Source organism: Drosophila mojavensis, unplaced genomic scaffold (genome assembly GCF_018153725.1).
Source record: "Drosophila mojavensis isolate 15081-1352.22 unplaced genomic scaffold, ASM1815372v1 contig_74, whole genome shotgun sequence".
NCBI lineage: Eukaryota > Metazoa > Arthropoda > Insecta > Diptera > Drosophilidae > Drosophila > Drosophila mojavensis.
The window spans coordinates 14,483,343-14,498,694 of NW_025318899.1; the positions used below are offsets into that span (position 1 = coordinate 14,483,343).

Below are 15,352 nucleotides of genomic sequence, written 5' to 3' on the forward strand. Positions count from 1 at the left end.
ATGTGCCTCGATTTTGCCGATGGTATATATTATCGTATCGCTTAGTCCATAAAAACAACGCGCAGTTATAGTCTTCAAAACAAATGCAGCAAAATGCTTGGCAAGAGCATTGATAGGTAAATATGCGCGACATTTACAGAAACAGGTAAAAACAGCAAGGAGCCACTTTCAAAATATGGTGCAGTCTTCACTAAGTTATGCAATTTGCGATGCGGTTTCATATTGTGTATAAGTATGTAATTGTATTGCACACATATGTATGCACATTTGCATATAAGTGTGACCGCATTCACGCGCAAAATAAATACCAATTGAACACAATCGAATTCCGTTTCGATTTCAAAAATTTGAATTTAAATTTTTGTGTTATTAAGTGAGTGTATAAAATGAAATATATTTTAAATATATCAACTTGTTATTACAGTACAGGCAAGCAGCCAACATTTCATGTCATTCGAGAAGTCTACGACAGTTCAAATGCACACGAACGCTTTGAAGCAGAGCTGGAAAAGGCGCTTGAGGCCAAAGTAGACTTTATCATCATCGAGCCGCCGCGATTAGGAGATGAGACGGGTAAATTAAAAATATGTTTACTTAATACTGTGTCGATTTATTAACGTTTTGGTATACTTAGGTCGCTGGATATGGGTAGGCAATTGCCTCCATAAGACTGCAGTGGCAACTGGCGTTGTTTCCTTAATATCTAGCTTGTTGTGGTACGACCGTCCAGTGATTGCGGCTCCCATTTGTGCAATGTCGCTCTTCTGTACCGGATTGTATACAGTTTCCTGGAACTATGATCCTTGCTGCCAATATCAGGTAATGTGAACTTGATTTTAGTTAATCAAATGAATATTAATATGTATGTATGTATTCTGTTAGGTGGAGGAGAACAACGAAGTCGCATTAAACAAACTGCCGTTAACAGATGTATCCTCGCCTGTGATCCTGGGCTATGCGCCTAATACTCAATCCAAATACTTGCATCGTGGCATTACCTTCTTATCGGCGGCTTTGTGTGCTTGGCAGATATGGCGGTCATATAAGTAAACGATAAGCACTCTGATTGGGATAAGTCAGCCATTGCCAATGCAGGCGGCAACGAAGCGGCGCGTAATCTTGAACTTGGCCCCAAGTATTTGGTTTTATAAGTTAGTTGAACGCTGTGGCGTATGCATTTCTTTTAGAATTTCGATATTTTTCGTTTTTCCTAGTTAAATTTTTAAAGTGGTTCAGAGTCCGAAATGTCAACATGAATGTTTCTCTATAGTTGTGCATATTTTTGGCAGCTATTCATTCGCGATTGCATTATAAATGAATGACATATATTTATGTTCTAGTATTTAATGCCCTAAAAAGTCTTAAGTTAAATGATTGTTCAAGTGAAGCACTGTACAAATAATTAAGCAAAATTACTTTGTGTGTATGTATAAATAATAATAGTGATTGTTATTAGTATAGAAAACAAAAATTAAAAGCAGTGCAAGAAACTAAATAAACTCAATGCGGAACGTGTTATTTAAATCGATTGCAAATATGTATATATACGCATATATTTGCATACATACATATATTTACTGTTCATAATGGAAGCAATTGTCGCAAGCGTGTGTAATCTAACTACTACATATGTATGTACATAAATACAGGGTCCGTTTATGTCTATACTCACACACACATATATATTTGTATGCATGCATACCGAGGGCGAGTGTACATGGACACTTCTGCATGTATGTATGTGTGTGTGTGCTGCAGAACAGCTGTAATGAAACGTCATGCGGGCTGCGTCTGTTCAGTCTGTGGCTCAGTCAGCTTGTCGATGCCGTCGCAGTTTCTTCTTTGTGCAATCCCGATTAAAAACGATCATCCAGCAAATTCCAGTGAGAACGGAACGAGCAAGGGCTGCCATTGCGCTGGACTACTGGAAGTCCAATGGAAGTCAATCAGAATGTGGGTAGGTGATGACCACAACTGAAGAGACTCTCTGGAAAGCTGTCTCTTATGTACAAAATGCTATTGTGGGTTACTCCCGGACACGCAGCCTGAGTCAGCTCTTCAGCAACTAAATGCGCAGCTTAAGCGAACAAATAGTGTCACATTGCTTATCGTTTCGCGTTGTTGTTTTTATCGTAATTATTTGTTGTTTGTTTAACATTTCGCATAATCATAGTGCATGCGACCGTTGGCGGTGGCCTACATCCGAGCTGCACATCACCAAAATACACAGGCTCATGTGACAATTATCAGCATATCGAAGTTTACATGGAACCCACCGAGCGAACACCCCTGCTGCCCAGTGGAAGATCCTCCACATCCGAAACATCGTCCACTTCCGCTACAGTTCTCTTGTCTCCAGCGATATACACAAAGGAGTGCATCAATTGGCGCACCATCGGACTGCTCTTGATGTTCATCAGCGGACTGGTGATGGCCACCTATTTGCTCTGGCAACAAAGTAAGTGATGTGAGAGACTTTACTGTATTGTAGGAAACCGCTGTTAATTGTTGCTTAATTTAATTTTTAATAATAAAAAAAAAAAAAAACAATGATATAAAAATAATTCACTATGTGGCTGCAAATAAATATAATACTTAGTTGAATCTGAATCAGCTAGGCGGTTGACTAGCGAAGATTCTAATTCGCATTTGAATAACATATTAGTTAACAAATCAACACAAATTTGTTTATTGATTTGGGCGCTTACACTTAAAAAAAACTTGTATGCCTTGAACGAATGTTGGAGCAACCAAATCCGATATACTGATTATTCCAGTGTTTTTTTTGTAATATAAAAGTGAAATGTAATATTTACGCTTGTATACATATATATGCAATATATATCCAAATATTCAAATTTAATACTAATATATAATTTATTTTTATACTTACAGCAATTGCTGTGCCTTATAATGGCTACAAATTGAATTTGATCAGACATGATATATGGAGTGGCGCATATTTGCATGATATCGCCCAGCTGGAGGCCAACAAAGTTGTCAATGTTTACATTACGCACACGGCGAGCGAGGAGTGCAGCGAGAACTGTGCGAGTCTGCTGCATGGTCTGCAGGTGAGTCACAGGTGCAAGTCATTTATTTATTGTTGACACTTATTGAATAACTTTCGTTTACAGCGCGCACACATCGGTGAGCTGCCGTTTAATTTCCTCTTGGCTGGCGACTGCGAGACCTACGAGGCGCGGGGCTGGCAGTACGTGAGCAGCTTTACCGAGCTGCCGCAGTCGAGCTCCCTGGTGCTGGCCTTTGTTGGGGAGTTCAGCCAGTGGCTGCCTAGCATGTGCCAGCTGCAGATGGCTCAGGCGCTGCTCTGGGAGTCGCAGAGGCGCCTGAAGCTGCAGCCCGGCTATCAGCTGTATGCGCTGCGCAATGTGAGTCGCAGCGCGAGAGATGCAGACGCACTGCATCGGCAGCTACAGCGCTGGCCGTTCTACGCCGGCCAGCTGGAAGTGAAGTAAATGACGCTGGCCAGTCGTTCCTCTCGTTTTGTTCTCTTTTATTATTGTACTCCACACAAAAAATAGTATACAAAAGAAGCGCAGGATTATTAAAGCGGGGTGCCACCGAAAAGCGAAAGCGAGTGCCCGCTCCCAGTCCAGCGGAACAGTAGCTGCCAGCCGGGAAGATGAGCCAACAGCAAAGCAAAGCGCTGCGTGTGCAAATTACAAATTAAGGATAATGCCTACAACTAAATCTTATCTATATATATATATATATATCGAATAGCGTAAGGGCCATTGGATCGGGTATCCGGCAGTGCCTAATCGAACTCCAGTTTCCGAAAACTGCCCTCGATGGACTCGATCTGTGAGACGAAATTGGTGCCCGTGCTGGTCTTCTCGGAATTGTAGCTGCTGCGGCGCTGGATGCCACGATCGGAGAGCAAGGTGCTCTGATCGAGGGCCAGAACGAGATCTCGTTTGCTAGCCAGCTCCTGTTTCCACAGCTCGATCATCTCACGCATGGGCATTGAGCCGCCCATCTCTTGGGGCAGGCACTCGGCATCGACGCTCTTCATCAGCTCCTTGTCGCTGCCATAGATGTTCAGGCGGTTTTTCATCTTGGAGCTGACGCGATTCTTCACAAAGTCAATCAGCCATTTCAGCGTGGAAGGCACATTGATCAGATGGATCTCCTTGTGGCGCATGGGCAGCGATTGTTCGCCCCATTTGAAGACGCGTGCAAACTCTGTGGGATTCCAGTTGGTCACATGCGCCGTAGTCACGCCCGCAAAGTCGCCCACATGACTCAGGCCGGTGATTTGCGTCTCCTGATCCTCCATGAGGCACTCGTAAGTCAGAAAATGCGCCTTTGCCTGATCGCAGCTTGTGTGAAACTTTGGATTCAAACCTTTGGCATTGATGATCACAACGCGTCGGCCGTGCTTGTCCCGCTTCGGCGCCGCAAATATGTAACCCTGTTCGATGAGATGGGTCATACGCGGCTCCAGAAAGTCCAGCTTGGTGGCCATGTGTGGAAAGGTGCGCCGAATGTTCAGATACTTGAGCAGCGTCTGCTCCGCCATCGGCACACTGAACTTTTTGGCGCGCAGAAAGCGTAACAGGAAGGTATCATCGCAGCGCACATTCTGCAGATCCTCGTTCTTTAGCACCCAGTTGCGCAGCTGCTCGAGGCTCTGCTCGCGCGTGCACTTGTCCTCGCGCAGCTCCCGCTTGGCAATCTTCAGCAATGATTCGGATAGCAACGAGGCGTCGCCCTCCTCCAATGCCTTGGTCTCTTTCATGGCGACTGGACACTCGCTTCTGCTGTACTATGCGGCGTATACGCAATCTTATTTAGCTGTAGAAAGAGAGAGAAGAAAGGGCAACGGATTAGTTTTAATATGCTGAATATTTATATAATTGTTATAAGTTTACAAATTAGCCAAACATAAAAAAAGGGAAAATATTGTATTGGTTTAATTAATCTGACCAAAGTCTAAAGTCTTGATCAATTGTTTTATCACGATGTTAATATACAAGCCCTAATTTCATTATTTTGCTCACAGATCTCCATCAGCTAATCAACTCTAAACATTGTTTTAACTTAAGACAATCAAAGACACTATTCACAACTGCAAAAAATTGGTTCAAGGTCTTAGCTCAAGGCTCAATTGGCAAATAAATATTTGCTAATTATGCCTAAAAACCAAATATATAAAATATATATATACATATATATTTATCCATCTGCAGAGAAATAGAAACCATCGCAAACTGAGTCTGATTCAGCGACTGCTTAAAGTAGCTTTTCATACATATGTAAATTATTTTCTTGCCGGACAATAAATTCAAATCATTTTATAAGCGCACAACGGATGAGCAAAAAAAAAAACCAAAAAAAAAAAAAAGAGAAATATATATATGCGAATTGGTTCAAGTTCAAAACCTTTTGTTGCCTGAAAGCGGGTCAAGCTAAATATATGTAAATATGTATATATAAATTATATGTGTATATTTTTTATATATGTGGAACATTTTAAACTCGAGTCGTTGTCCCCGCCATATGAAAGAGTTCAACTGTTTTTTTTGCAGCAGCTGTTTGTTGGCTTCAGACTTAAGCTTAATTTGTTTTATTTGTTTTTACCATTACATAAGTTGTTTTCCTGCTTTTAGCTTTTTGTGCACATGCAAATTCACACAGATAATTGTCCATATGTATGTAAAATGTGTCTATGGAAAGCAAGACAAACACAGTCACAATCACAGTAACAGTCACAGTCTCAGCTGGAGGTAGATTTACCTGATTTTCTACACTTCTGTTCCCCCACAGTTTGTATACTCTTGTACATATGTACAGATTTATTTATTTTTCCATTCAAAGCTTTATATTTTGTCTTCAAACATTGTTTATACATAATATGATACAACCTAATAATTTTACAGCTTATACAGTTTTATGCAAGTCATTTCTTTAACTTTTTCTTTTACTTATTCGATCTTCTTCTATTATTACTTTAATGGATACAAACTTAGCAATATACTTACATATATCTTCTTTTTTTTAAGTATAGATTTATCAAATAAAAGTTAAATTTTCGGTTTCCTCTTATTTCCCTTATTCATTATCATAATCATCTTTTGCTTTTCCTCTTTTTCTGTTACTATTTTCTTCTATTATAACTATAAATGCTTCCTGTTATCTAACTCCCTTTTTATTTTCATCTTATCTCTTCTATTATAATATCCAACCTCAGCTATTATAATCTTTTCATTCGCATCTTTTCTTTCCGGCCATCTTCTTGTCTCTTTCCTATGCTCTATCTCAACTCTCATCTGCCCCCATCTTTAACTCATGTATCCATTATTAACCCATACTCTCATTATTGAAAAAATCCATTCTCATATTGTAGGAGTATCTCAAATTTAGTTGTTCTGTTGACCTTTTTCGCCTTTGGTTCAAAAATGAATTAATTATTCGCCTTTAAAGTTTATATTTGCCTATTTGTTTGTTTCGTTTGTCAGTTTCGTTTCGTTTGTTGACTTCATTTGGTCATGATACATATGCAAATCAGTGGGCTCCCATGCAAATACTGTGACATTTAATTGACTCATGTTTGGCGTGGGTTTTTTGTTTATGGATTTATGCAATCATAAACTAAATCTGACCAAAAGATGCATTTCCAGCTAAAAATAACATCGAAAAAATTTGCATTTTCTTTCGAGTTTTCATCAGTCGAAAATGGGATTTCGAAAAATGTCGTCATTGGGCAATGACACCCACAAACATTCAGCGTCTACCAATGGTCTGTCTCCATCACAGTTCCCCACATTGGGCCACTCGATGACCGATGCAGCTCTCTACTGGAAGGGGTTTCAACATGTTTATTAGGCGCTTGGGGCTTGTCAAGTGGCTGTGCTTGTGGTGGTTGCTGTGGTTGAGCTGCTGGCTATTGCGTGGCTCTGCGGTGCCAGGCTAATATCGTACTGCAACTGAAGACATCAATATGAAGCTTCGACTGCAGTTTGCTAATTTCATAAATATTACTATTCAATTATGTCTGTTTTTTCATTTTCTTTTGCTTTAATATTTCGTAATTTTTTGCAATATTTTGTTTATTGCGGATTTTTTACAGATACACACTGAGACACACACACTTACACTGCAGGACTTGGTATCCTTTGCTCTTTAATATATTCTGTATAAATATAAATATATATGTATATAAAGTCCAGTTATAGCTATAGCTATTTAGTTATATATCCAGTCGATAACTGGCGCGTCGCGTAACGGCACAACTGAGCAGCGCGAGCTCTGAACAACGAATGACGCAAAGCAACAAAAAGTGGCTTGAAAAAATGTTTAAAGAAATTAACTGGATTATATAATGGCCACACAGCGAAACACTGAGAGCAGCAGCAGCAGCAGCAGCAACAGCAGCAGCGGCAGCAGAGACTGAAGCTGAGGCTGTCCAAAACCGAATCCGAAATGCAATTTGATCGGTTGCTTTTGGTGTTGTTGGTGTTGCTGTTGTTGCTGTTGCTGCTGCATGGCAGCGAACAAGTTTTTTTTTTTTCAGAAAACCGAAAGTGCGCATGTAGACAGGCAAACCTTTTGGCCAGACTAGACTGTTAGCCTGTCCAAGTCCAAGTCAACAGTAATCAAAGGTAGCGGCACAAAATGTTGTTGTTGTTGCTGCTGTTGCTGCTGTTATTGCTATTGAGTAATCTCAGTCAGTTGGTCAGTCGGTGAGCCACTGAGTCAGTTGCTTGGCTGGATAGTTGTCTTAAATCGAGCTGTTTTTTAGCTTAGCGGTTTTTTGCCTTTTCATGCCTTTTTCACTTTGTTTATTCCACTGATTTGTTGAGCTGTAGACATATTAATGATTAGGCTCATTGAAAGACGTCGAAACTCATTGCTCATGGCAAAAATTTGCATTTTCATGGCGCCCATTTCCAACAGCAGCAGCCAAAGCAACAACACCAGCTCGAACCTTGAAAACTAAATGCTTTGCTCTTATGTTTATTGCTGGTTGTTGTTGTTGTTGTTGTTACTGCTGCTGCTGCTGTTATTAGATGTTACAGCTAATGATGTTGCTGATGCACATAAAGTTTGGGGCAAATGAAAAAGGAAAAAAATCTCGAATCGTCATCCGCTTGGAAACATGTTTGTTGAGCTCTCCGCATATTATTGCTTGATTGAAATTTAAGTTCGATGTTAGACAATTGCATTAGCTGGGCGTTGAGGTCGAGTTTGTAGTATTTTGATTTTGTGTTTTTATTTATTTTGAAAAGAGGAAAAGCGAAAAGCGTTGGCTATTTTATTGTCATAACCTTTTGTTTCGCGGCCATACGAAATGGGTTTGGTATTACACAACATTATTTATTTATTTAGCATAGCGAGTAGGTAGATCTCTCAAGCTACATTCCACGAGCCCTTCAAAGTCTAATGAAATTAACATGGAATAAAAAAAAATAGGCTAGTTAGTATCTTAAATTCAGATACTAAGCAGTGTAAAAATGTTATATGTCTGTTAATTTAATGGAATTGAGAGCACGATTTCAATGTCAATTGATGAACTTTGGTAATTGAAATATCATGCGTTTTCTTAAGACTAACTGGTTTAATAGCCTGTTGATCTGTATCTAAGACAACTAATGGTTTTTGCTCTAGTTTTAGTTGGAGCTCCACCACATTTTTGCCATTAACAGTTTTTGTTAGGTTTCAGTTGTTTACCCATTTTTTCCTACAGGCTTCGACCTTCATGACAGGTTTCAAAGCAGCTGATCGACCTACTCAACGACTTATAAACATTTTTTCTACTTTTTTTCACACACTTGTGCGCCTTGTGTAATGTGCGCACTCATCGTTGGCACGTTTTTTAATATATATATATATATATATATATAACTTTATATATATTCATTTATATTATATATATATTTTGCCTTTATTCACATACATACATATTTTCGCGCTCATAACGAGTTTACAACAGAAACTTCGTCCAATTGCTCCACATGGCCATAAAGATGCCGCCGCTCAAATGTGAACAATAATAGTTTTTAATAAACACATTACAGCGCACTACAGCAACTGAAGCAAGAGGGCCAACTTTGAAAGATAGACAATAACAATGACAATAGGAATTCGCAACAACTTCAACAAACCATAAGACTAAGCTTTTTCGAGTTAGGGAGACCTTTTTTGAAATGCTTCAAGTTTGATTGGCAACAGTCTTTACCCTCCACTTTTGTAAATAATAATTTAAACGGTACAAAAATTTTAGGTTTATACCTTAATTATGTTACCAAAAAGGTCTTCTCTTTTTATCTTCTTCCACTTCTAATTAAGCTTAGCTTCTAGCATTATCTAAATGTTTAGCAATGGAATTGTTTAAGTCAAAGTTGATCTTGCCAAAAATATACAAAGACTTTGAAGGCGACGAATTTGGCAAAAACATTTTTGCATATGTTTTTGAGCATGTACAGAGTAAGAACGTAATTTATGATCTCTTTTTTTGGCAATAGCAGTGGGCGTTAAGCACCTTAGCAACAACTGCCAGCAAACATCGCTACAATTTACATTTATGTTTACTTAAAACGCAAAAAAACATGTTTAATTAAGCGGCATACAACATAGGTAGTCATTGCGAATGTACACGGGTAAACATTTCGGGCTTGGGTTTACACATTGACATTAGCACTTGCCACTGCATTGTATAATTGTTATTGTTGGGTTTCAACAACGGTCTCTCGGTTGTAATTGCACAAGATAATACCAAAGTTTCTTGTGTCTTTGTTTTTTTTTTTTTGGTCGTATTTCTTGTATGCCCACAAGAGTGTAATTAAAAAACTTACCTAATTGATTTTAGTGTTTAGCAGCCAACTAGCGTTGATTTTCCGTTAACGCACGAGATTAAATTTCGGCAAAAACCACAAAACAAAACAAAAAAACCTCGCAAACCCGCTTTGGAAACGTCTGCACCTGACAAAAGTTCGAAGCAGAATCAAACAAAAACGAACAAATCGCCAATTTAAAGTACAAAAAGCCAGGCTGAAAATGCTTGCCTGCTTAGCAGAGTTGGACTAATGGCCGTTAATTCAATGTTTAATTCTTTTAAAATTCTATATATTTGTTTAAGTATAAAATAATAATAAACAATTATTAATCACTTCTTTTCAATGAGCAATACTATCTAATCAATTAATTCATGTATAATCATAAAATTCAAGTTGGCGCTTAACACCGAGCTCAATAAAATCAATAAGTCGTGATTTGGTTATCGAAGTTATCGAGAAACTCGTGTCCACCTTTGCCGCAGCAAAGGTGTGCTCCTTTACAGCACTGTTATTTAAACGGGATAAAGAAAGACGTGTTTATTTTTTGTCTGAGTGGTTGGTATTTTCTGTATTTTCTTATATGTAAATAAATTATAAATATATGTGTAGATTAAAGCTGCTAATTGTGTAATCTGTAATTTTAGATTTATATATGAATATGGTGCTTACAATATAAATTATAGCATAGAAAATCACAGTTGGTAAAGAATGCTCTTTACTGAGAATTATTTGCTCATTAGAAGAGTGAAGAGCCGGCCATATTTATGTTTTCAGATAAAATCATTTGCTGCACATCGCTGAACACGTCACGAATGCAACGCGTATCGGTGGCAACAGTGAAATGGTAATAGCACTCTCTCTCTGAGTAAGTGACGTCGCATTGGTTGCGAGAGTTGCGCTTGAACTGCTCGTGAGTGATGTCAATCATCTTCTGCTTGATGAACATTTTCGTCCAGTCGCACTCATCGAAGCAGCTTTGTTGCTGTTGCGGCCGTTTACTGAACTCCTCGAATTCCGGAAAATAATCCACTATATGCTTGCCAGCGCGTATTTTCCGCTCCATAATATCATATTTGTTGAGGAAGACAATGAGGCCGGCGGAGGCGAGGAAGCGATTCTGCCAAACGGCACGGAACAAATTGAGCGCCTCCTGCAGGCGATTCTGTTTGGGATCCTCCCGCAGATTCTGATCGAATTCACTACAGGAAATGAGAAACAGCACCGCCTGAATGCCTTCAAATACTTGTATCCACTTGTTTCGCTCATCGCGTTGTCCCCCCACATCATACATGCGAAACTCCTGCTCTCCGCCGCCCAGACTCTTGGGTATGGGCACACGGAAAGTGATTTTCGAGATGCCAGTGGTTACCTTTCTGCTGTGCAAAATGTCCTCAGTGCTGGGAATATACTCCTCCTCAGATATTCTCGCAAAGTTATCAAGGAAACTGTAGAAGATGCGAAAAACCAGATGTTAATAACGAGTTATGTTTGGGCATTGGCTAAAGGAACTTACTATTTGGCACTATCAAGCAGTGGGAATTCATTCGAGCGATCATAGCAGGCGCGTATGCCCACATCATTCCAGAGTGTCACAACATGGTCGCAGTACTCCTGTAATAAATGTATAAGATAATCCAAAATCAGTTTCAATGTTGCGATTGTGATTCATTTGCTTTTGGACAAGGGGAGAAAACTCAAAAACGGACTACGAAAAAATTGTTGAATTTACTGACTGGCATTTATCTTATCGATCAATGTTTATCGATTGCTCGCCTCTGGTGGCACTGGCTATATAAATTGATTGACCGGCTGCCAAAAATGTGACTAATTCGTTTTACACTTTCCCACCGTCTGCAGGTCTTCCATTCCCAGGAAGTGTTTAATGAAAAAAAGAAGACAAACAAAAAACACTTGTAGGAAAGTTTTTAACCAACTCATTTAGTTAATGACATTGCAATCAATCAAATCGCTCTGCCTGATAACAACTGCCGATCGCTCAACGAATTGCTCTTCGATCAATTGTCATACATGTATGTATGCACATATATGTATGTACATGGAAATAGGAATGAAAATAATACCGCAATAGAAATAGGAGATATCTCCGCTGTTGAAGGAACAAGTATTTGTGTCTTGTGTTGTTTTGTTTGTGGGCAAAACGTGCCGCTTTGACGCAAGTTTCGAGTGATGAAAAATCACTTTTCGTTGATTGTGCGGCTCAAGAACTAACGAAATTCTAACTGCGACAGCGTTTGAAGTGTGTTGCGTAGGATAAGATACTGGCAAAGCCGTTAGCTTTAGGTGGGATTATTGTACTGCTGTCCCACTCACACGTACGTCTATGGCTATCACTCACCTCTGTAAAGTACTCTGGCGCCTCGGCTGGCAGGGACAGGATATAGTGAGCACTACGTTCGCTAGTGACACTGCCAAACCGTAAGCCCAGCGGCTCCATCTGTAGCACCAGCTGCTTTATTGAGTCATGGATGTTCTGATAGATCTCGGGTATCTTTTCGCGACGTTCACTAAAGTAAAGACGAAGACTTTATACCGACCACCCACTCGACTGGGCCAGAGTTAGGCTTTACTTACTCGTCTGTGAATCCGTTGATATGCAGTATGCGCATCTGCTTAATGATCGTTGTCTTGCCGGACTCGGCGGTGCCCAGCAGCAGGATCTTAACCGTCGTATCCTTGAAGTTGGAGGACATGTCACTGATCATATGATGATGCACTTCCTCCTTCTGCCGCGTTGATTGCTTTGGGTTGCGCAAACAGCGCAAAAGTCTGCAATGCAAACAGAAAACGGAAAATGAAATATTTACTTACATAGATGACTTCCAAAGAAAATACCCGCAAAGGTCTAATTAGCTATTTATAGAAGTGGGCGAATGTTTGCAATCTCGATACGCTTTTGCTAAATTAAAGAGCACACATTTATTTAGCTCTGATGTATGTTTAATTAAAAGCACACACACACGCACACTCGCACATCGACCCACTCCCTATAGATACAGAATACGCAATAGATAAAACCGAGCACAGAGCACCAATTGTGCTATACAGTCATAAAAATGAAGAAGAAAAGTTTGTCTGGCTGGCGCGTTGTCTCGGTCTGCTTGTTTCTAGATGCTACACCAATTGGCAATTTCAGCGAGTACAAACATTAATTAGCTGAACCTATTTGCGCTGCTAATTGGCCTGCTGATCGAGCCCAGATCGGGCCGAGAAGGCACGTGTCGTGTCTTTCTTATCAGTGACACCAACCACTTAGCCGAGACACAGCCCCTAATTGTTGCATATTATAGGAGGAGTCTGACCTAACGATTGTCATAAATATTATGCACTTTGCTCTGAACAATTTGCTGGTCAATTGACTAATCATTCACAAAACAAATGAATCAAGTGCCTGGCGAACAGGGGCGTCGCAGAGAGTTCATTTGCAGAATTTATAGCGCCAATTTCAATTGGCAATTGACAAAATAAAAGCAAAATTATAAAAAAAAATTATGGGACTTATTGCTGGCTGGTTGGCTGGCCAACTGCACCGTGCCAGTGGCCACGCCCTCTAGTAGGCCGTTATCAAGTGTCGGGCGCCCCAACAATACTCCAGATAGCACAACAACTTATCAGGCAACTGGCATCAACTTTACTGCCGGCGCTCAGCTCTCTCGCCTTGTGTTCCACATAATATTTATAATGATAATGATGAAGCTAGCCTTTGGGGCATGTCTTATTCACTGGAAGTCTGTCTGTCTAACTGGCTACCTGTCCGGCCGTGTGTCGCAATACCTATGTTTACTATTTAAACAGAACCATAACCTATCCCCCAATCATTCTATGGTCTCCGCCTAATAACGAATGATGAGTCAGCCTAGCGAACGAATTAGAATTATTTTCTGTATTTCTGTATTTTATTTACTTTTATAGCCAGGAAATTGATTTAGCTGGCCTTACATTTATGACTATAATTTCAAACACTGTCCGTTGAACTCTATTACAACATTTGAGCCTAGCAACAGAGCTATTATGGTCAACTATTTGACTATCAGCGTTTGGTTCCTTATTAACCCAACCAACCAAGTCCCGTGCTAATCTAAACAGCTATAAAAATTAAGAAACTGTACATTTGACTAATTATTTTCATGTGCCAATACTGCAAATATAGATATTGCAAACATTTATATTACCAAAGGTCGTTGATTGTGAAGCGAATTGGTTTGCTTTTCATGCGGGCAGTAGAAGACATTAGAAATATAAATATGTTTTGCTTGACTATTCTTAGAGGCAGATATTTGAAGAATGTTACTTTAACATATTAGCTTTCTAACAAGTCGGATAGAGAAGTGATAAATAGTTTGCTAAAATACAAATTTAAGTTTCAGTCTCAAATTGCTTCAAAAGTACTTTATGTGAATATGATAAATATATAATATGTAAGTACTACATGGGTAATATCTAAAAATAATATAATTGTGTATGTAAAATCGCTAAACAGTTGCATCATCTTTTAGAAAATAATGTAATGTAATTAGCAACAAAAAGACCTTTAACGATATGAGCTACTTATGTGTGTAGGTGAACTGTAAGCGTGAAGGGGACAATTTCCATTCCACTGATAGGGTTGATAGCTTTTTTGACATATCACGCTGATACAATATTATATGAGCTTATAATTGTCTACTGCAATTCAAAATTTACTTTAAATGGATTTTCTAGTAAAAGTAATCGTAGCTTATAAAACCTTGATCAAAATGGCACGTTTTCTCACCTCAGTTTCATGTTGATTAATGTTTCTTCAATCTTGATTGCTTAAGTTTCTTTAGCTTTTATTGCTTGTTGTAATTTTATTTGTTTATATTATTTCTCTTTCTCTCTTCTTATTGCACACAGTTCACTTGAATACTTTGAATTCTTTAGCTTGTTGACAGTTTATGTTTATGCCAGAGTTGGTCTTTGTTTTGATAGCACTCGACGGATGATCTTCAAATAGCTGTCCATTTAGCTAGACTTTTTATTTCACTTTCTGTTGAAGAGCTCCGCACGACACGTCTAACGTTCTTTTCTGGTGTCACAGTACTGGAACTCCGAGCGAATGGTCTTATTTATTAAATACCTAGCCCGACGAACCCTGTGCCGTGCGGACGAGCTGCAATCGTTTGTTAATTGCTTGTACGAAGTGAGAATGTACAATAGCTGCGATAAGATAGCCAGGCCAATTTGTGCACATATGTATATAGTGGCCACTATCTGGGAGGGCGAGAGCCAAGCGGCTTTATCGATGGGGAGTGGGAGAGAGATATATAGAAAGAGGGAGAGCGGAAGCAGATCACGAGAGTTTAGCCAGCCATAATCACGCCTGCCATTTGAGGCTCAATAACAAAAACAATAACAACATATGATCCTCTTTCTGTTTAGATTCTACTGCCCCGACACACACCTGAACACATTGGCTCAGGTGTTAGTTTTGACATTCGACAGGATAGTGTTTGATTAAGCCCTGGCCCATTTACCACTCACATTGTTTGGCCACTTGCCAATGGAATTCT

General features: G+C 39.4%; 4 protein-coding genes across 5 annotated transcripts; 2 read left to right on the top strand and 2 right to left on the bottom strand.

Moving 5' to 3' along the window:
* Nucleotides 1-23: 23 nt before the first annotated feature.
* On the top strand, nucleotides 24-1,528 carry LOC6582507 (transmembrane protein 11 homolog, mitochondrial). Of its 2 annotated transcripts, none has more exons than XM_002008172.4 (4): nucleotides 24-116; nucleotides 425-573; nucleotides 635-819; nucleotides 883-1,528. In XM_002008172.4, exons 1-4 carry the CDS (start codon nucleotides 94-96, stop codon nucleotides 1,048-1,050), a joined length of 525 nt encoding a protein of 174 aa, XP_002008208.1. In that variant the 5' UTR covers nucleotides 24-93; the 3' UTR covers nucleotides 1,051-1,528. The 2 variants fall into 2 exon arrangements, with proteins under 2 accessions (XP_002008208.1, XP_015017966.1); XM_015162480.3 differs by having other exon boundaries at nucleotides 52-145.
* Nucleotides 1,529-1,714: 186 nt separating this feature from the next.
* On the top strand, nucleotides 1,715-5,028 carry LOC6582508 (peptidoglycan-recognition protein LD). The gene is made up of 4 exons (XM_002008173.4): nucleotides 1,715-1,957; nucleotides 2,174-2,458; nucleotides 2,896-3,074; nucleotides 3,138-5,028. Exons 1-4 carry the CDS (start codon nucleotides 1,936-1,938, stop codon nucleotides 3,477-3,479), a joined length of 828 nt encoding a protein of 275 aa, XP_002008209.2. The 5' UTR covers nucleotides 1,715-1,935; the 3' UTR covers nucleotides 3,480-5,028.
* Nucleotides 3,501-4,765, bottom strand: LOC6582509 (alpha-tocopherol transfer protein-like). Its single transcript, XM_015162482.3, has one exon. It carries the CDS (start codon nucleotides 4,763-4,765, stop codon nucleotides 3,782-3,784), a length of 984 nt encoding a protein of 327 aa, XP_015017968.1. The 3' UTR covers nucleotides 3,501-3,781.
* A 5,309-nt stretch (nucleotides 5,029-10,337) lies between the features above and the next one.
* LOC6582510 (guanine nucleotide-binding protein G(f) subunit alpha) lies at nucleotides 10,338-14,894 on the bottom strand. Its single transcript, XM_002008175.4, has 5 exons — nucleotides 14,575-14,894; nucleotides 12,396-12,590; nucleotides 12,160-12,328; nucleotides 11,317-11,414; nucleotides 10,338-11,248 (listed from the first exon to the last, which is right to left on the bottom strand). The coding sequence occupies exons 1-5, from the start codon at nucleotides 14,583-14,585 to the stop codon at nucleotides 10,540-10,542; spliced, it is 1,182 nt and encodes a 393-aa protein (XP_002008211.1). The 5' UTR covers nucleotides 14,586-14,894; the 3' UTR covers nucleotides 10,338-10,539.
* Between the last annotated feature and the right edge of the window lie 458 nt (nucleotides 14,895-15,352).